At 39.5% G+C, this 22,019-nt stretch overlaps 2 protein-coding genes across 2 annotated transcripts in view; both read right to left on the minus strand.

The window, feature by feature from the left end:
• Nucleotides 1-22,019, minus strand: part of LOC145768272 (uncharacterized) — a 111,210-nt gene that overhangs the window by 80,988 nt on the left and 8,203 nt on the right. The window lies entirely within an intron of this gene.
• Nucleotides 700-3,110, minus strand: LOC145765667 (uncharacterized). The gene is made up of 3 exons (XM_082577518.1): nucleotides 2,064-3,110; nucleotides 1,654-1,836; nucleotides 700-945 (listed from the first exon to the last, which is right to left on the minus strand). Exons 1-3 carry the CDS (start codon nucleotides 2,217-2,219, stop codon nucleotides 886-888), a joined length of 399 nt encoding a protein of 132 aa, XP_082433644.1. The 5' UTR covers nucleotides 2,220-3,110; the 3' UTR covers nucleotides 700-885.

A 22,019-nucleotide genomic window follows, 5' to 3' on the forward strand; every position in this document is an offset into this window, starting at 1 on the left:
GAAAGTAAAACAAGTAACATTAGCCAACATACGCCTTTTGCTAATTAATATAATATTGTTAATTTAATCTATTGAAGTCAATATATCATCTAACAGTACGGCAGTCATTGGTGCGATATAGTGACTTGGTTCACTAACACTTTAACACCAATAACACAGGTTAACTAAATTTGAAAAAAAATTTTAGTCGAGAATGGGGGTAACTTTTCTTAGACCACAATATGCTGCTGATTTCAAATCTGGCGCTAGTTTTGTTCTAGCACATCAGGTTTTAAAGTTATTACATTACTAATCTACTTGAATATAGAGTATAGAAATAAAATCAAATGGAATTCTATTTGAATAAGACCTTCTGATGATCCGTTAAAGGTGAAACAAGCTGTTAAGGATTCACATAGTAATAACTATATTTGATTTAGCTTAATTTTTATGTGTAAGTTTGGTTAATAACTCTGCTATGCTGACCGCAGACTCCAAATGTTTGGAACCAGACCTTAGATGCCCAGACTCCGGTTCCTAAATACTTTAAACCTTTGGCTCCTGTACACTTCTGTATTCCTGACTTCAAACCTTTATTAAATTTTGAAAAAGTTTAATCTGGCAACACCTTACAATTGACTCACCTGGCAACACTGCAAACTAATAAATTGATTTGAATTTTTTTATTGAAATTTTTGAAAAATAATAATTTGCAACACTTGATGTCGTTGAAGAGAGGTGACCCCCAACACTTTCCTGACAACAATTTCATTATTGCAACGTTGAAGTTTACGTTGATACAACGTCGTTTATAGTTGATACTTGGTCGTCGTCATGTAATAAACAAAGAACGGATAACATCAATTTAACATAAAACAACATCAAATAAATAAACAACAAAATCTTTCAATCATCTCGATCTTTGTGGAAGATGACGTCACCGACGCCAACCACGATCTCCAACTTCTGTAAAAGACGAAGCGAATAATTAAATTAAAGAAGTTTCCACAATTTGGAATACTTTGGATCCTTCCAACTGTGTATTGACGGAACTTCGTTGAATCAATGTAATGTTGATGCAATTACTTCACGTTGATTTAATGTTTATTGACGTAGAATCAACGATAGAATAACAAACCTTGGTGATTGTAGGCTACCATAGGCTACAATTACCAGAAGCAAAATATTATGAATGATTCGAGGTTAGAGTTTGGTAGATGTGACGTTAGATAACGTTGATGCAACGTAATGTACTCTACATGTTATGTTAGATAACGTTAATGCAACGTAATGCACTTTACATGTTATGTTAGATAACGTTGATACAACGTAATGTACTCTACATGTTATGTTAGATAACGTTGATACAACGTAATGTACTCTACATGTTATGTTAGATAAGGTTGATACAACGTATGTACTCTACATGTTATGTTAGATAACGTTGATACAACGTATGTACTCTACATGTTATGTTAGATAACGTTGATACAACGTAATGTACTCTACACGCTATGTTAGATAACGTTGATACAACGTAATGTACTCTACATGTTATGTTAGATAACGTTGATACAACTTAATGTACTCTACATGTTATGTTAGATAACGTTGATACAACGTAATGTACTCTACATGTTACGTTAGATAACGTTGATACAACGTAACTTTTACCTTATTGTACGACCTATCCAGAGCTTCCTTCAACATGGATCGTTCCATCATGTTCGGATCTCTCATCTCCCCATCTCCATCACCGAGGCAACTCCTCATTTCAATCAACTCCTCAACTTTGCTCATTACCTCGATGACGTCATGGATAGATAGGAAGTTGCCAAGGAGATACAACCGAACAATCTAAACACAAATAATTATGATGCAACAATTAAATAATGTTGTTGTTTGTGACGTTTTGTTTATTTGTGAAAGTTTAACAAAACTTAAATAATTAAAAATTGGAAACTGATTTGGACTCGAACGATAAAACAATGTAAAGTAACGTTGAATCAACGTAACAACTGATGTGAATGCAACCATGGATCAATGTAATTAAACGTTGGTTATAAAAGTTAAACATGACTTACGGATCCAGGCATGGATTTGATTGCTTCCTTCCATGGACGGAATTGGTTGGAAGTAATTTCGCATTCGTTCAGATGAAGCATTCCAATCCGCCCTGGCATCGATTTGAGGAATGACGTCACCGCATGGAAGTCATTCTGAGTGTCGGAGGATTCCATCCGTATCCTTCCTCCATCAAAATGACGTCCTGCGGCCACGGTCACTTCTTCGTTGTTGCCTTCCCTCAGGATTCTGCTGATGGCGATGATGGAGCGATAATCATTGTGATCTAACAATGAAGGAATAATATCAATCAATATTAGCTCGGCTAATCTAAAACCACAGTTTGGTTCCAACTATAAAATAATCAAACATTGAATACAAGTTGTTCACTTAAAAATAAAACATTAATTTATTTATTTCGTAAACAAAATACAAACAATTATTTTGAATCAAAAATCATAGTTTCGTTGCAGGTGTGGCGTTGAGATTAGAAAAATTTTCTGTGACCGAGACTTCAAAGTTTTCCAACTCACAAGTTTCTGTCTTCAAGGTTTTTGAAGTTTCTCAAATTAAGGCAGAATTGCTTATCTGGCAACACTTACATGGGAAAAATAGCCACAACCTTTAAACAAAAATTTTTAGGTTGAAGTCAAAATCACAATTTGAAAAATAACATGAGCAGTCTTAGGCTAGCTTTGCAGTTAAAACGTTTCTCTGGTGAAACTAAGCGAAATGATGACTGAATTATAAGCTGGCTCCAACCATTTCTTTCATGCTTCTTCTTCAACGACCAAAAACAAAATAACTGTCGCCTGCTGATTTGCGCGGGAGTTTTTGTGCAGAGTTGCCAAATAAGTTTTTATTTAAAAAGTAGTTGACGCAACAAACAATAGAATAAAGATAAAAAATCTAAACTACTTGGGGAAAACACGTAAGGTAGTTATTTCATATTTTTTTAAATTAAAATAAAATATACGATCAGCTTGCAATTTTCAAAGAATACACACATACTCCAAAAAATGCAAATTTAAGCTTGGGAAAAATTGTTTGAATTCTGTTCCGGCAACTCTGCTCCAAACCAACACAAATTGTCCGGGGACTTAGAGAGCGTTACGAGACGGTTGACTGCGCTCCGTTCACTGAAATTTCCGCCATATATAGGCCGAGGATTTCAAAGTAAGATCGCTGGTGACTGCTTTGCATAGATCGCAGTATGCTATAGTTTTGAGAGATTTTCAAGGCACTGCATCAGCAGTTAATTGACTTTAAATGTGCGTTGGGCACTTAGTTCAATAATTGAATTCATATACATTCATGTATTCATTTGCCAGAAGCTAAAAGTAGGTAGGTACTGCAGCTAAATCAATCAGTATTGACAATGAAAAGTTAAAGTTGCAAAAGAGAAACAGCAAGATGACCATAGGGTCTACAAGTCGGCTGCCACCCCGTAATAGGCTACTAAGTAATAGAAACAATTTATGGCTGTAGGACTTAGAAACAAAAACACATAGCCTACTATTTAAACTAATATCACACAAAGAAAACTGTATTATATCGGTAGCCTATGCATTCAATTTCAAGATTCAATCCTGAATGATTCAGGCTAAATCTAACTTTTACATTTAATCCTATTTGGACATTAAGTAAGATTTAAATTTTTAATGTTACACTAGGGATCTTTAGGCAGTGGCTATTCTTGCAATCTTGTACCATATATATAATACGGTACTATTTTTACTTGATTCAGGTGATCTTGTTTGAGATGTACCGTACCGTAGCCTAGATTTATTATTTTAAGTAACCTCAACTTACCGTAACTTTGAATTACTATTACAGACCCAATAGCCCTAACTCCTAAACTTGCCCCTAACTCTAAATCCTAAAAGAAAAAAAAACTGCCATTGAGCATGGTTCCCCACCGGTACGGTACCAAATCACGGTCAGGGTCCACGTCTTTTAGGCGCAGACAGTCAGGCGCTGGTCAAATAGGCGCGCACACTGCACGGCATCAGGATATTTAGGTACGGAGCACTGTGACGCCCGTTCATTTAGGTGCTATACCGGTACCTTGTGAAGTCTGCAGATTGTATCAGCTTAGCTTTGACAAAACCTAGTCGAGGTTTTGACAGAAAACTATGTTACTCTTCACTCAAGCCTACCACCCGCTTGAATATAGGCTACGATATATTTTTTACTGATGTTTACTGTTTAGTGTAGTTATTATTTGACTTATAGGACTATAACTAAAAGTGAACTCAGTCATGTTCGGAAACTTGTATAATTTATTGATAAAGCTTTCGCCGACGCAAACCTGAACTAACAACAAATAAATGCCAAACACGCCCATGAAAAAAACAATATATTTTTCTGGTCAATATAACATTTTGTGTGAAAAGCATTGCCGGATAAAGCAGCTTCACTCACTGAAGCCATTACTAACAACAAATAAATGCACGCGCATTAACAAAGCAACATATTTTTCTGTTCAATATAACATTTTGTGTGAAAAGCATTGTCCTACCTGCAGACTTTACTAGGTATAGCACTTAAATGAACGGGTGCCACAGTGCTCTGCACCTAAATATCCAGACGCCACAGAGTGCGCGCCTATTTGATCGGCGCCTAACTGTCTGCACCTAAAATACTTGCTCCCCCAAATCACGACCAATGGATTAGGGATTGCAGGTGGTTAACAACAACCAACAGGAGATGCTGGATGCTGATTGTTCATTTAGCACGCTTGCATGTGTTGAGTTATTTCCTTGAAAGCTTTAGGTTTTGTTTGAATTTATGTTTGTAAATGTCTTCAGTGAGTCAACTGCCTGTGGTTTGGAAGTTTATGTGCAATCAAACCCTGCATTTATTGAAACATCACGATTTGTTCTTAATATTTGGAAGATAATTTCTGTAAAGTCACCAAGTAAAGGTTTGTTCCTTATATAGAGTTGTTACAAAGCTACACATTGCATGTTACAACATTCCCAAAAAAAATCATTTCCATGGTAATTGCTTCATAAACCCACCGGCCACTACTGTGTTCTTCCTGCTCTGATTGTTGCTAATGTTATGCAACTGCTTTTTTAGATGGATGTATGAAGCATGTAAAAACTTCCTGGCCATGTTATTTTGTTCATTCTCATGCTTAGAAAGAACTCATCATAAAGCAAAAAACATTGGTATCACCAGTAGATGCATCTTACTGTAGTTTCACATTTCTGTTATGGTATTGATATAGCGAGTGCTGCAAGCTAGGTAGAACACCGATTGATTAATTGTCATGTATAATAATTGATGTATTTCAGCTACTCAAAAGTTAGATGAAATGTATGCTCCTATGAGAAGTTCTTGTAAAGATCAAGGTGGATTGTTATACCTGAAGAAAGCAATCGATATATAATATTTATCTAGTGGAAAAAGTCCAGCAATAACGACCATACAACTGAAACGTTTACCGCTTGTATTCAGAGCACGGTGCAGTTCCGAAACTTGTGTACCAGAGGAATATGCCCAGTTCCAGTTGTTTGAGTTAGCTGATCGTGGAGGTTTGTCTGCTACTACAGAGGCATGTTTTGCTGTCACTGCTTTGGCTGTTCAAAGCTATACAGCTCTCGTAGCCATGAAGCACAAACTCTTCACTTTGAGAAATTAGCGTTTCACTTTCACTTCTGCCCTAATGACATCAGTCGAAGCAAGTGGAAGTTTTGGAATGGCTATAAAACAAAGATGTTCATCTGGACACTGCAACTTTGAATGGATTATTTGTTCTGCATTTAATTCCTTTGCTCAAAATGAGTTAAAAAATTTCAATTCTTTAAAAGATGCTCCGCCAAGTTTAGTTCAAAACCGCAAAATTCGAAAACTTCAAGGTCGAGGAAGCAACAAACAGTAAATGCAGGTGAATAGTTAAACTGGTAGGTAATAAATTTATATTGTCTTATTTACATTCATGCCTGCTTTAACGGTTACCGCAGTGGAAAACTCCAGAATTTAGCAAACGCTACTGTTGACTGCTTAGGTCATAAATACAATGCAGATTAGTATTTTTTGTATGTATCACTGCACTACATTATTGTCCGTTTGTGCAGAGATTCTCCCCCAATCAAGGAACTTCAAACATCCTCCGAAACCAGGCAACAATGAGCGACTTGGCAGTCGTGAAACCCCCTTTCAAGGGTTAATATGCTTGCCCGTGGCAGCAGGGGACCTGGAGCCCCGGAAAAGCCTAACAACCATAAGCCTAACAATGTCGGCGTTGCGGCAATAATCATCTTTGTTTAATTTTTCAAAAAAATGAATAAATATTATATAATATTGGCAATTCCATGTAGCCCTATGATTTTAAATATTTTAGTGAAATGTTTATACTAAATTTTCGTTTTATCTGTGTTTGCGTATTTTTCCTCACCAACAGTCAATTTTGTGCTGAGTGCCCGTAAAAGTTGTTACGGTACATGGAACATATTATATAGATGTTATTTTTGTCGATTTTTGTTTGAGCGGTAGTAACCCTCTTAAGGCCCATGCCTTTATTGAGTCGGAAGTCTCCTTCTCTGTAGTCCCGACCCTGCGTTTATTCAAACTGTTTTTATTATGAGGTAGGCTAGTTATCTTTGGAAATATTGCTTATAGCATGTGAATGAACAGTTCGATTGTTGATCAATTTTCAAACTTAGTCTGTAACATTTTACATTTTCTTTTTTTTGTTTTGTTAGACAGTTAATTCATTTGTTAACTGCTCTTAATTTGAAAGTTAGTTGTTTACTGTAATTTTTTGTTGGTTTTGAGAGATAGATATGATTCACAAATGCTGTGTGCCTGGATGTAACACTGGTTACAAAACATAAACAAAACTGTTCCCAGCATTAAAGTAACCAATTACTGAGTAACGTTTTTTGTTGCAAATACCAACTTTTCATATTGATGTTTGGCACCACTTGCTTTAGCAGATAAGAATATTATAGACTAGACTGTATGGAAGCCTTTGACGGAACCTTTGCATTACCAACTTTTGAGTGCTCAGGCAAACAGTTGGTAAGGTTGAATCAATTTTTTTTTTCATTCTACTTCCCTTGTTGATACCACTTCTAAATTAGAAATTTTCGATTGGCCAGTCTAATTTTCTTTTTGTTGTTATGTATTTGCTCAATCTGTACTTTTCCAAGAAACTTAATGAAATTTTGAAGTGGCAACTGAGCAGTATGCCAGCATTGGCCTTCTTACTCTGACTCTTGAAAAGAGTTGCTTATTTTCATTTCTAAATACCTCTTGGCTCTATTTAAGACACTGTCAAGAGCTTTTTTATGCAGGTCTTCGTAAACGAGATGAGTTTTGTAAACCTTGCTCTTGTACTGAAGGAATCTGCCATAAAGGATTGCAATACATTCAAGATGCCATTGCGATCATGAAAGCATGGCGAACATCTGGACGGATAGGATTGACCACGGAAACTTTCACTGCTTGCATTCAGAGCATGGATTCCATGTGTCAGTTAAGCAACTACTTGCTGCAAATTCTTAACAGTATTTTTAGTGTAGCCTCAAGCAAAACTCAGCTAAAATTACCTGTACCGTATTGTTTGGTTACTTTTAAAATTTCTCATGAGTAAGTTTTAGTAAAAGCAGTAACCGAAGCAGTAGGCGTTAAGTTTAGTGTTTTATCAAACTCTGCCTAACAGGCGATGACCGCAAGGCGATATTAGAAACGCTACGATTGAGATCGGGTCGGCCTACATATGGGAGCCGTCTTAACGAGTCGATCGTCCCGTAACGCTCTCTAAGTCCCCGCAAATTGTCGTCTGCAGGTTTGCGCGGGAGTTTTCTGCGTAGTGTTTCCCATAAAAAATGGTAATCAACGAAAAATTTAAGGTGAAAGTTAATGCCAGGTAAATTGATTGTTTGGATTTTTTATTGAAGCTACATCAGATTAAATCATTCTTAAAGTTTGTCTTGTGAATATTCTATTTTATTTTTCTGAAAGGAAGTAATGTTTTCTAAGAAACTTTAAAAATGGAAGAGGACAATTTGACAAAAAGCTTCGTTTATTTACGTTCAAAATCACTCCACTTGAACAAAAAGACAATAAGTTGTATTTATGTAGGCTATTGAATGATTTTAATGTTTCTATTTTGACCGTGTTACTCCATCGACTACGCAGATATATCAATCCCGAAACCTCAGATGTGCAATGCAGATTTGTGAAAGACAAAGGAACTAGAAACGCCACATTCCTAATCAGGAGGACACTTGCTGAGAGGTCGATAGAACACAGGGAAGACCTGTACCTCTGCTTTCTGGACTACAGAAAAGCTTTCGACCGTGTTCGACATGAGCCACTTATGGCGATGCTTGACAGGTTAGACACAGATGGTACAGACCTCCGACTCCTCAGAAATCTCTACTGGGATCAATCAGCAGTAGTCCGGATAGATGGCGAGCTGAGCAAGTGGACACAAATTCGGAGAGGTGTTAGACAGGTGTGCGTAGTCTCACCTGATCTTTTCTCACTCTACATCGAAAAAAAGATCTTGCGACATGTAGGCGAAGAAGAAGGCATCTCGGTAGGCGAACAACACTTCAACAACATAAGATACGCAGAAGACACGGTACTAATCGCCAAATCAAACTCCAGTTTACAAAACTTACTCGACATAGTCATTAAGCAAACTGAGAACCTTGGACTTAATTTGAATGCAACGAAAACCTTCTGCATGACTATCTCATCAAAGGAAATAACTCCAGTATGCACAATCAAAATACAGAATACAACGGTCTCACAAATAAATAGTTTCAACTATCTGGGTTCTATAGTCACTTCGAATGGTCGATGCTGGAGCGATGTAAAATCAAGAATTGCACAATCCAAACAAGCTTTCATCAAAATGGCCAAAATACTGAAATCTAAATCAATCTCTCTAAACACTAGAATAAGAATTTTACATGTGTACATTTGGTCAGTTCTGCTATATGGCTGCGAATCCTGGACTGTATATGCCCGCAGATAGAAAAGAAGATCAACAGTGCTAAAATTTGGTTTATTCGAAGAATGATGGGAATTAACTCCATAGATAAGATCACCAACGAAGAAGTGTGGAAACGCTCTGGGTGTACCCAGGGCCGGATTTAGCTGATGGGGGCCCGGGGCACTTTTAGATCGGAGGCCCCCCTGCAAAACATTTTTTCAAGCCTACGGCGCGAAAAATTTCCTCTGCGTCTGCAGTAGCATCAATTCAGCACTGCACAGCATTTTGCAGAAACTTCAAAGGCTGAAAGGAAGAAAAAATAACACAAAATTACATTTTTTCCACGTAGGGGGACCGGGGCACCTGCCCCCTCTGCCCAGGGCCGGATTTAGCTGATGGGGGGCCCGGGGCACTTTTAGATTGGGGGGGGCCCCCTGCAAAAAAATTTTGCGCCTACGGCGCGAAAAACCACCTCTGCGTCTACAGTAGCATCAATCCAGCACTGCACAGCATTTTGCAGAAACTTTAAAGGCTGAAAGGAAGAAAAAATAACACAAAATCACATTTTTTCCACGTAGGGGGGCCCTTCAAAAATCGGAGGGCCCGGGGCACCTGCCCCCTCTGCCCCCCCCTAAATCCGGGCCTGCCTCTGCCCCCCTTAAATCCGGGCCTGGGTGTACCCCTGACGTCCTCATCACAACTATCAAAAAAAGACAAATGACATTTATCTGGCATGTCCACCCCAAACGCGGAATTGAACACTGGACAATGATAGGGCGACTTCTTGCTCAGAGGCACCGGGGACGTCCACGTTTGGAAATCTTTAAAAATCTTTCAACATGGACAAACCAAAATTTTGAAAACTTCTTTATAAGAACAATAGACAATCGATCGTTGTGGAGACTCACGGTAGCTGACGCCTTATTCAGACATGGTCGATGATGATGATGATGTAGGCTATTGAATGATTTTAATGTTTCTATTCATAAAAATATATGTTATATAATGCTTTTAAGTTACGTTTCTTTTGCGTTCCAACAAAGATAAATAAAAATTGAATTGATTACAGTAACTTACGGGTAGGGACATGTTAACTGTGACATGTTAGCAGCTTCGAAACATTTTAACAGCGTAGCTAGATAATTTATTTTTAAATATTGATCCTGAGATTCATTTTATTCAAGTCCCTGGATTTCAAGCTGTTTCAGTAAAGCATTATTTCAACCGTTTCGTTAAAAATAGCTACGAACGCCACTGCACACAACAACAAAAATTAGTCTCAATTACAATTACTGTAGTCCAGTGGCGGCTCGTGATCTCAAAACATGGGGGGGGGGCTGCATCAACCAGTAGGCTAACCTAATATAAATAATTATAAACCTGTACTGAACTGAGTTATAAATGCACTGAGTTAGGGTTAGTAACACAGTAACATGTTCTTTTAATTGGCTTTCGTTTAATGTTTTTATCATTTAAAGTAACTTTTGATAATGGCTTGAATTTGGTCAAGTTTAGGTGGTCACCAGATAGAGCTAGTACTATTTTGGGACTTGGTATTAACTTAGTTGGTTAGATCTATGCTTGTGCTTTCCAACGATAGCAAATTTGTTGAATTGAACTACAAATGAATAAATCGGAGACAATTTCCTTCAGGTGTTTTTCTGTGCATTTCCACCCCGTACTTCCTTCTTTATAATAGTCCATTCCAACCTGTGTGACGTATCATGACGTCACCATCCCAAAAGGACGAATTGTGAAAGAGCACCAATAATTATAGTAATTGGCTTTACTTCACATCAAAACTAGTCTGTCTCAGTGACTTCTCAAAACACAGATCAAGTACAGTAACCTACGACCCCTTCACCTAATCACCGATAGCTTCCACACGCTTACCCTAAAGATTTAGGAGAACCAAACTTGGAATCCCTGACCAGGGTCTGTTCTATTTGCAGTCCCTACAGCACTTGTTCAGTGACCCTAGAAAACTTTTTTTCTAAAAAACTACGTCATAAAAAAAAGAACAAGCAACACCGGACCTGCAAAATTTGCAGACCTAGAGTTGCCAATTAATTTTGTAACACAAATTTTTTTTTCATTACAAAAAAAATTAATATTAAGAGTTTTTTTAATCCTTCAAGCAAAATAAATTAAAAAAACATGGCAGAACTATCTATATGTAACATAATTCACATATGCACAAAAATGTTTGGGGGCTGCAGTCACGCAGTCCCTTATGACGGGCCGCCACTGCTGTAGTCTACGTAAAAATGTGTAATTAATTACTTTTAACTTTGATTCAAATTTTACCTGAACCACTGCGGACAGAAGAAAAAAAGCAAATCGAAGTCAAACCTTCCCCGATTCATGGGGGCAGCCACTTTTTAAGTGCAGTTACATGTTTTAAAATAAAGGTTGATGTCTAAACGAGACTTGGATTGGAGCCGACATTAGCAAAACAGAAGAGAGTGCTAAAACATTGCTTCACTGTTATCTAGATGATCTGAAGGACTCACTGCCAGAAGAGATGATTATTATGACTTGTCAAGTGTTACAAAGCTTTCCCAGTAGAATGAATCTTAGTATGCACTTTTGACTCTGAGTGGCGGTTCTACTGTATAATTTGGAACTGGTAGGCTACCAATGAGATTCTTGTGGCCTAGATAGAAACACGTCAAAAACACACTAACGGTATATTCAAAGAATACTCGATGTTTTTCAAGTTTCCGTGCCTTTTGAAAAGGTCAAGGACCATGAAATCATCTCTGGCAGGGTCTTAACGTACCATCTGGAACTCCTTGTCAACGCTACTGACTATTAGTGAGATGGTTGACTAATATTTATTAACTTGTGATAAGTTAGACCTTTGTAGAAAAATCTGTTTGAGTTACTTCAATTTGAAAATTTCTTGCTGCCTGAAAGAAATAAGTAGCCTACTGTTGCTTGAATGTGAACTAGAGATCACAATTTTCCACTTTATTTTGTAAGGTATAGCTTTCTTGTTATGCTCTTATGCTTACCGTGCTTATATCTACACTAATATTTGCTGCTAGAGCCTTTGTTTCCTAACATGGCTGATTTGATTCACTTGGCATTTTTCATCTTTTGATTATTTTTAACCTGAAATTTAAACTCTTTTATAAACAAAACTACTTAAAAAAGCAACGATGCAATATTGGTTTTCAGTTGCCTAAATATAGGCCACCTCAAAATTGATAAAACATCCTTAGCATAGAAAATTGTGTTGACTAAGTAAAAACATTTACTTACTTGCAGCAACTTCTCGAGTTCTTTTATGCAGCGCAGTAAGAAATACTTTCTGTTTTCGCAATTTTTCACCTGAAAAGAATTACATCCATCATGAAAACTTATTCATTTTTTTTCACGTCTTATTTACGTTATTTATCACTGCTCGAGTGAACCAGCTCAGTGGCCGAATGGTTTTGCCTTCTGCTCTGTTACTGGTAGGTCTCATTTCAGTTCTGTTCGGGATTAACCAGTTCGGGTCAAACCAGAGACTTTAAAGACGATAACGAATGTTCTCTTTTTGGCATGAAGCAGTGAGAATTAGTCGGGTAATAATGTTATGACATCGTAAACTTGATATAAAATTAAAAATGAGCCCTGTCGCTAAAAGACCTTAAATGTTGTAAAGCGACAGTAAATAAAACTACCCAGACAGCAAATCAACAGTTTTTTTTACGTTTGCAGTCGTTAAATAAAAAAAAGGTTAATTTGCTGTCTGGGCATAACATTATTTTTACTGGTTTACTACGCGCGTGCAGCACAGCAAATAGGTTACACAAGCGCACCCTCGCTGATTGACATCGCAGGAACCAGTCTAGACATTTCCCGCAGGCGATTTTTTTTCCCCACGAACTTTCTGTTACTTCGCATAGAGTTTGTATTAATACCATGTGAATGCAAACATTTTTCGTTGGCGTGTTTGGTTCAATGTTGTCATCTTCTGCCTTATGTTCGTGAGGATATCGGTTTGACGCTCATCGAAGTCAATTTTTTTTTCATTAAATTAATTTTTGTGGTGCGCAAAAGCATTTCAAAAAAAGTAAGGTTAGGTTTAATGGCTTAGGGTTAATTGTTAGGGTTAGGGTTAATTGTTAATTAATTCAGAAATATCTTACTTTTAGAGTGACCAGAATCAATTATTGTTCTCAGCTTTTTTAAACTTGACTAGACTAGGTGTGTCTCCAGGCTACGTTTTTTTCAAGTTCAATGTTTAGACTTGGACCTGCAGGGCGAAAATCGGCTGCTGACTTTGAAAACCCCGCGAAAAAAATGAATCGATAAAAACAGCGACGCGCGCCGCGCGGTAACCAGTAATGGCTACACTTACAGAAATATGAAAATGAGACAAAAAATTTGTGGGAAAAAAATTCGCTTCCCGCAGAACTGTTTGCTTTTTTGGCTAACTTTTTAGATCAAAATTTTGTAAGGAGCTGACAGATACCCTCAAAGAATGAACAATCACATTCTTCACCTTTACTCAATTGGAGGTTATCATTTCATATAAATCATAATATTTCGGTTCTTCTCAAATTAGATTTAAAATATTTCGCAAAAAGTAAAAAGCAAATTAAACTTTATTTTTGAACGCCTATGCGTTCATGCGTGACATTTGCAGTCTCAGCAGAAAAACTTCGTGTAAATCGATGATTTCGGTGCTTGATCGAGTTAATGTCATTGTGTGCTTTCAAGATAGAAAAAAAATAACAATTTTAGGCGATTCTTCACAGTTCACAGCTTGCAACTTTACGGCAACGTCAGGAAAATTGATAATCTTAAATTTTTGACTTTGCAAAAAAAGCATGAGATTTTGGTTTAAGATATTTGTTTGAACAGGCTTCAGATGAAATCTACGTTTGTTTTTAAAACATTGAAACAGAACTTTCGAGAGAACCGAAAGTAAAACAAGTAACATTAGCCAACATACGCCTTTTGCTAAGTCATATAATATTGTTAATTTAATCTATTGAGGTCAGTATATAATCTAACAGTACGGCAGTCACTGGTGCGATATAGTGACTTGGTTCACTAACACTTTGACACCAATATTGATCTACATTTTTATTGCGTGACACTCTAGATAGCAAAATCTGTATTTTTTATATTGTTTCAACGTTTGCAGACGGTAAATTAATATGAAAACCGTTGTCTGTTGGTAGTTTCACTTCCTTTGAACGAATGTATTACATCAATGAGATCGAAATAAAATCTTGTCAGTGGATGTCACGCTGCTAATCGCAGGGTACTGGAACAGCGACTGCATTGCGTGAGTCTCCACATTATTAGTTTCCACTGCAGAGTTTACCACGATCAAACTGAGACAATGTTTAACAAGAAAAGATTCGAAAAGCTTTGAACACAGCACAGTATTTATTTCACGTTTTAATCAACATAATTTGTGCTCCAAACAATACTTTGACTTTATTTGGCGTTTAAATCATTTTCCTTGACAAAAATATTCCAAACAATTAAAGAATAAAACTATTCTAGAATAGATTCGAATCCTCAGCCATTTAAAAATGCGCTTTCCTAAGATGTTGGTATCACTCTTGTCGGCATCAGCGTGACCTGATGTTTATAGCAATAATCGAATTATTTCTGTTTTAATTTTTTCACGCATTGTTTCCATAAAAATTCTCTAAAAAAGAGCCAATTTTTCGCTTTAAATTGGAAAGTAACCGGCAGCGGGAGTATGACTGAAAAATGTAGCGCCTATCTGTTCCCGCTAAATTGAAAAAAAGTAGCGCCGCTATTGCAGCCGAACTCCAACAAAATGTAGTGGCGCTAAGGCTCCTTTTACCAAAAAGTGCCGGATTCAAAAAAAAAAAAAAGTGCCTGGATGTTGTTGACCTTAGTTGTTGACCTTAGTTGACCTTACCTGTTGACCTTAGTTGACCGTTGTTGACCTTAGTTGTTCACCTCAGTTGTTGACCTTACAGAACCTTTTAAAGTACAAAAATGTTTGCAATATGCGACTCAATTTCGGATAGCAGGTTTTCAAAAAAGAAGACTTCATTTAATAGTAGGTCGTCGGTGACTATGAGTACAGTCCCAAGTTAAGTATACACATAACCAATAACGTAATATTGACTTTTCAGGGAGAGGAAGACAAGCACTTTCACGTGGTCCCCCCGTCAGTAACATACGAAACGTATGCGAAACGAAGCTTGTCAAACAAGAGCTAACGAGACTGTTCAGCGCAGGGTGGGTAGGGTAACGGCCTTTTCAGTGCTCGCACTGTCGAAAAGTACCGACGACCCACCGTACTGCAGCTGAATACCGAGGGCATCACGGCCAGCAAGCTCAGCATCATAGAGCACCTGGCCACCAGGCATCAAGCCCTCATCATCATCCTCCAGGAGACCCACTGCACAGGGCACATCTGTGGATAAGTTGGTACTAACCAACTTCACACTCGCAGGCGCAACCTGCAGCAGGAAACACGGCCTCGCCACGTTTGTCCATGACCGTCTGAGCTGGTCCTTGGTTGATCAATCCCAAGCTCAATCGGAGATCAAGTGGCTTTGTGTAGATGTAGCAGGCTACAACATCGTCAATATCTACAAGCCCTCCCCCCCCCTTCTCGGATAACATCAACAGCCATCCGAGTGTTCCCCCACTCCAGCCTCTAGGCTGGCGATTTTAACTGCCACCACACTGACAGGGGCTACAACTCCATCAACAACGACGGAGTCTTTGTTGATGGAGTTTGGCCGCTTGGGCAACCAACAACAACCTCGCCCTCTTATACGATCCTAAGGGTGCAGCGACCTTCCTTTCCGGTTGTTGGAACACTGGCGCGAACCCAGACCTGGCTTTTGCAAGTGAGGACCCCGATGATCGCCAGCCGGACAGACGTGTGCTAGAGAAGTTCTCAAGGTCTCAACATCGACCCTCGCTTATCACGTCCCCATTGCTCTCACACCTATTCCGAGCAAGCCTGTCAAGCGCTGGAACTTCAGAAAGGCCGATTGGGAATACTACAGCTTCCTCACAAACAAAGCTACGCAGTACCTCCCATCCCCATACACCATCAAAGTGGACGAAGCCTACCAGGACTTCTGTGATGCAATCATATCTGCGGCAAAAGACTCCATCCGCGAGGCCGACGAATAAACTACATACCTTGATGGGATGTGGAGTGCGACAGGCCCTACCGCGACTTCTTCCGTTCCCCCCAGGGTACCGCCACCACCAACTCAGCAACAGCCCTGCTGGCAAGATTAAATTCAAAGAGGAAGGAGCGCTAGACAGAAGCCATCGACTCAATCGACTTCACGCACTCCAGCGCACAGCATGGAGTACACTCAACAACCTCACTGGCAGATCACGTGCCTCCCGTCGCCAATGCCGCATTTCAGCAAATGCCATCGCCTCACAACTTGTGAAAAATGGAGTGCACAGAACGAGAGACCGTGAATCAGACAAGTCCGTCCTCAAAGAAATGACGGACCTCTGGAAGGTCCCAACACCTGTCAAGAGCAACATCTCTGGTGAGTTTACCCCAGAGGAATTTTCCTCCGCCTTTCAGCACCTAAAGCCAGGCAAATCCCCGGGCCATGACCACCTATGCCCGGAACTAATACTCCAAGCTGCCCCCACTATGAGGTCTTGGTTAAAAGACTTCCTTTCCCGCTGCTTGCGTCACCTGCACATAACAAGAATCTGGAGAAGAGCCCTAGTGGTTGCAGTCCCAAAACCGAAGAAGCCCCCAGGGGATCCGAAGAGCTACCGTCCCATCTCTCTGCTCTGTATCCCCTTTAAGATACTTGAGAGACTTATCTACGCCAGTGTCGAACCGATAATAGACCTTCAGCTCCCTCGGGAACAAGCCGGCTTTCGCCACAGAAGATCAACAGTAGACCAGGTCACTCTGATGACCCAAGACATCGAGGACAGTTTCTCGGCAAAAAAGAAGGCTGAGGCCGTGTTTGTCGATCTCACGGCTGCCTACAACACTGTATGGCACAGCGGCCTCACCTGCAAACTACTCCGTCTCCTTCCTGACACATGGTCCATATGATTATGGAACTTGTGCAAAACCCCAGCTTTACCCTTTCCACCGGTAGCGGCCGACGAAGTAGACTACGTCGACTCAGAAATGGTGTCCTACAGGGCTCTGTCCTGGCTCCCCTCCTCTTTAACACTTACATGCATGACCTGCATGATACCATGTCCAGGAAGAATGCTTACGCAGACGATCTGGCTCTTCTACATCCAGCCGGAGATTGGCAGTCAATGGAGAGGAACCTAGCCAGGACATGTCAACTATATCAACATATCTCCAAAAATGGAAACTACAGCTCAGCAAGGGAAAGACAGTGTCGGCGGCCTTCCATCTAAACAACAAAGAAGCAAAACGTGAGATCAACATTACCACCGATGACGAACACCTGCCCTACTGCGCCGAACCCACCTACCTTAGCGTAACCCTGGACAGGTCACTCACGTACCGATGACACCTGGAGTCACTGCGCAGAAAACTATCTGCGCGCGTTGCACTTTTGAGGCGGCTGGCGGGTTCCGGCTGGGGAGCTGACGCGAAAACCTTTCGCACAGCTACCTTGACCCTCGTCCATTCTACCGCTGAGTACTGCGCACTAGTGTGGTACCGCAGCTCTCACACCCGCCACATTGACACCGCCATCAATGACGCATTACGCACTGTGACTGGATGCCTGCGTCCCACTCCAACGGACTGTATTCCCATCCTTGCAGGCATCCAACCTGCTAAGCTTCGCCGTAAAGGAGCCATGATTTCCCTTGCTCGTCGCGCAGTGAACCCCGACCACCTCCTCCACAGTACATTCCAGCGCCTACATGGAGAACAGCAGCGACTGAAATCAAGACGCCCATTTGTGCCCGCCGCACGACAGCTTCTGAACAACGTTGAAGATCTTGGAATAAGTGCGGCACACTGGACGAACTGCACATGGAACATGGAGTGGCAAAACAACACCTCCCGACTCCGTGATTTCCTACCCGACGTCGATCCCCACCCTCCGGGAATGTCCCTCGCAAGACTTGCGTGAGTCCGGCTTAACCACCTACGAACCGGCGTCGGTCGCTTTCGTTCGGACATGTGCAGATGATGGGGCCTGGCTCCCTCACCGGGATGCGAGTGTGGCGCCACAGACCAGACAGTGGACCATGTCCTCCATGACTGCTTGACTGCCCAATCCATCAACCAACTCATGGAACGCTTGGACAGAAGGCACTGGATGACGAGATTGCCGAGTGGCTGATGACTTCATGCCCAAACATATAGTCCGGAGGAAGACAGCTCATACGACGAAGCAGTGGCGTAGCAACTCAATATGCCGCCCTTGGATTTTTGCACGAAACGCCGCCCCTTGAGGTGCAGATTTACTGTGCTAATCTCTTCTGTTTTTTTAGCAGAGGCAATTTTTACAAACTTCAAAATGGCTCCTTCATTCTTTTTAGTTCCTCTTCTCTAGCTTTTTTTTTCTTTCTAAAAAATCTTCACTTTCTTTGACTAGTCATAGGCAAAAATTAACTTAAAAAATTGCGATTTAAATCTTGTTCTAGAATCTGCAGCACATTAGGTAAAAACAATAACCATAATTGCAAATTTGATGAGTTAAGCTAAGTGATCTATTTCAGACCTGAAACTCTAAACCAGTAGTTCTCAACCGGGTGTCCGCGAAGCGATTTCAGGAGGTTCGTGAAAGTTTCCGAGTCTTCAGAATGATTGATAAATTACGAAATTTGAAAATTGGCTGGTTGTGCTTTATTTGTGTATTACCGTGATTTTTAAACTGTACTTAAACTGTACTGTACTAAAAAACTGTACTAAAAAAATATCATGTAAATGAATTAGTTTTTTAATAAGGCTGTGTTCAACTATTGATCAATGCTTAACTTAGAAATGCAAATGTTAGTCAGCAGTCTATCACCACTCATAGTTTTGCAATGACAAAGATTATAACGAATTAATATTGATTGGAAATGAAAAAAAGGAGAAATTCTTTGTAACGGTAGCAAAATTCTATTGATTTTTGATAAAATTAATAGAAAAACATAAAATCAACATATAGATTACTGATTTTTGATGCTGTCTGCCAACATAAAACTGATGACACAATTTAGTCAATGTCATCAATCGTCATAAGTGCGTTTCAAGTTCAGCAATTTTTTTAAGTGTGTCGTTTCGAAACTTCTGAAACATTTGATTCCATTATAGGAGAAGCGATATACCAAAAATTTCAGATAATTTTTTTTAAGGGTCCACGACCGCTTCGAAGGTACCAAAAGATGTCAGCCAAAACAAAAAGGTTGAGAACCACTGCTCTAAACCTTTCACAAACCTAACCCATCTTCACACATGAAGATGGAGGAATCCCGTCTATCTACCACAGACAGATGGTAAAGATGGCAGTTGACTCGATGACCTCACGGTCCATTCCTGTCTCCTCCAGAATGTGAAATAAATTTAAAACTAATCTGAGCTCTACCAAAGCTAAATTGACTGAACAATGCTATAGCTTACAAGTTACAACCGACATTCTAATAACTTGTTTAATTTTTTGGCAATTGGCTTCACTTAGATCAGTGTTAACTTAGGTCGTTTAAGTCTGAGTCTCTCTCCGAGAATAAATTAATGTTACTGTCTTTGTTCGTTTAAACTTTAAAACTTTATCACATTTTGCCGCCCTCTAGCAACGTGCCGCCCCTGGATTTATCCACAAGATCCAATGGGTAGTTACGCCACTGCGACGAAGAAGAAAACTTTTCAGTAATGAATGTTAGGGTTTCAAATGTTTAAACTAGTTTTTTATCAATATTTCCCTTTTAAAATAGTTTTGCAACCTGCTACCGCTGGATCAAAGTTTCAGTTAAAAGCCACAAATTTCAAAAAACTAACTATGTGAATTTGTTTCAAAAGTAGCCTGTAAAATTATTTTCTGTATTGTTTATAAAATGAAGAAAAGATTCTTTAATAGTCACGTGCTTGTCTAGCTCAGACATCAACAAAAATGTTTCTTGAAAGCTCAACAAGAGCAACAAGGTTATGAGAACCTTGAAAGGAAGCTATAGTTAACTTGGTTGTGCTTGCGCTATGTGATCTTTGAACACTTTGCACCAGTAATAAGGCTGCTAACAAATTACTGATAACTTTATAGTTTTACTCAAATTGTTGGTTAATTTATTTACATGTAGTAGTAAAAGTAGGAATTCCAAATTAAATGATAGTTAAACTTTACACGGTGTCAACAAATTAATACAGCTAACGCCAAAATCTCATGTTTCACAATTAGCTTACTTTTTATGTATAAGTTTGGTTAATAACTCCGCTATGTTGAGCGCAGAGTCCAAATGTTTGGAACCAAACCTTAGATGCCCATACCCAGACTCAAGCTCCTAAATACTCAAAAAACTCTGGTTCCAGTGCACTGCTGTATTGTAGCCAGCAGTGTTGACTTAAGTGGTTCAGTGAGTAGGCTACTTTTGAACCAGGGCACGGGATCGTTTAAGTATCCAGAAACTTATTGAAAAGTCCAAGATATTTTTATAAGTGTCCTCAATTTTGCACTTTTAATAGCTGATGTGTCCTACTGTCCTTCCTTATGAAACAAACACCTAATTTTCCCCGGAAAAAACTTTTTAAAGATAAGACGCCAATAAGTTGAATCATTGCATCATTTGATACATTGTCTATTGAGTATTGATGCTGTATATTGACGTTGTATCAGTGTAAACAAGCTGATTTACTTACCAGGGCGAGCCTATTCTGAACTGTTGCATAGGCCTACCATAGCCTGCAATCGTTTTGATGAGTTTCAGTTTTGAAAAGCTTTCCTCAGCGTAAGCCGCAAGCAAATTTGAAAAAGATTGAAGCATTTGATATACTGTATTGTCTAAAAGTTTTTATTCCACCGAAAACCAATAGAAAATCTTCAGGTGTCGAAAATTTTGTTAAATTTATAGTTATTGCTGTTTAGGTCACTGGTCAACTCATTAGCGTCAATGTGCTTGCTTGATTGTAAGTTACCAATGATTTGCAACAATCTCAAAGCTCTTGCAAATGCAAGACCTAATTTCCAGATGAGCCCACCAAACCTTTGGTTTCAACGCATCAAAGCGACTTTTTCATTTATTATCTCGTAAAATATAGGCCTGCAATTGAAGCGACAATATTCCAAACACAGAAGTACGGTATCTTTGTTCAAAGAAAACAAAACCTCAAAAAAGTTACAATAGTGCAAGCAAAAACGTTTGCACCCTCTAAGTCAGTGGTTCCCAACCTGGGGGTAAATTACCCCCGGGGGGTAATTTGCCTGTTTTTTGGGGGTAACGAGACCCGATTCAGAAACAGTGAAGGTTGTGAACTTTATAAAAGCGAAGGAATTGAACAGCCGTCTTTTCAAGGAACTGTGCAAGAAGATGGGAGAAAGATACGAAGCATTACTGTAGCCTACCACACAGAAGTACGATGGCTGTCTCGTGGCAAAGTGATAACCCGCTTGGTCGAACTTCGTGAGGTTGTCCATGTTTTTCTGATAGAAAAAAAGTCCGACTGAGCTTAATACTTCTCTAACCAACAGTCCATTTCCCAGCTGTGCTACCTGGCTGATATCTTTGGTGAATTAGACAAAAGCAATCTTTTAATTCAAGGAAAGAATGTAACTGTGATCGACACCAAAGAGGCACAGTGGCGCAGTTTCAGACGCTTGACATGTATCTCGAAGGCGATGGACTTGAGTTGACAGCGGTGTTGAAGGAGGACATAGCTCACCACTTAGGCCAGCTAGCCAAGAAGATGGACGGCTACTTTCCGAATTTGGACACGGCCAGTCTCCAATGGTGCACTGAGCCCTTCACCTGTGATGACAGCCAGGTTGGTGATGACGACTTTCCGACCAAAGAAGAATTTATCACTCTCCGAATGAACAAGCGTTGAAACTTGATTTCACAGGGAAAGGCTTAGAACCCTTCTGGTTTAGCAGACTCCAGGACGCACCAACATTAGCTACAC

Source organism: Aplidium turbinatum, chromosome 1 (assembly GCF_918807975.1).
Source record: "Aplidium turbinatum chromosome 1, kaAplTurb1.1, whole genome shotgun sequence".
Taxonomy (NCBI): Eukaryota; Metazoa; Chordata; class Ascidiacea; order Aplousobranchia; family Polyclinidae; genus Aplidium; species Aplidium turbinatum.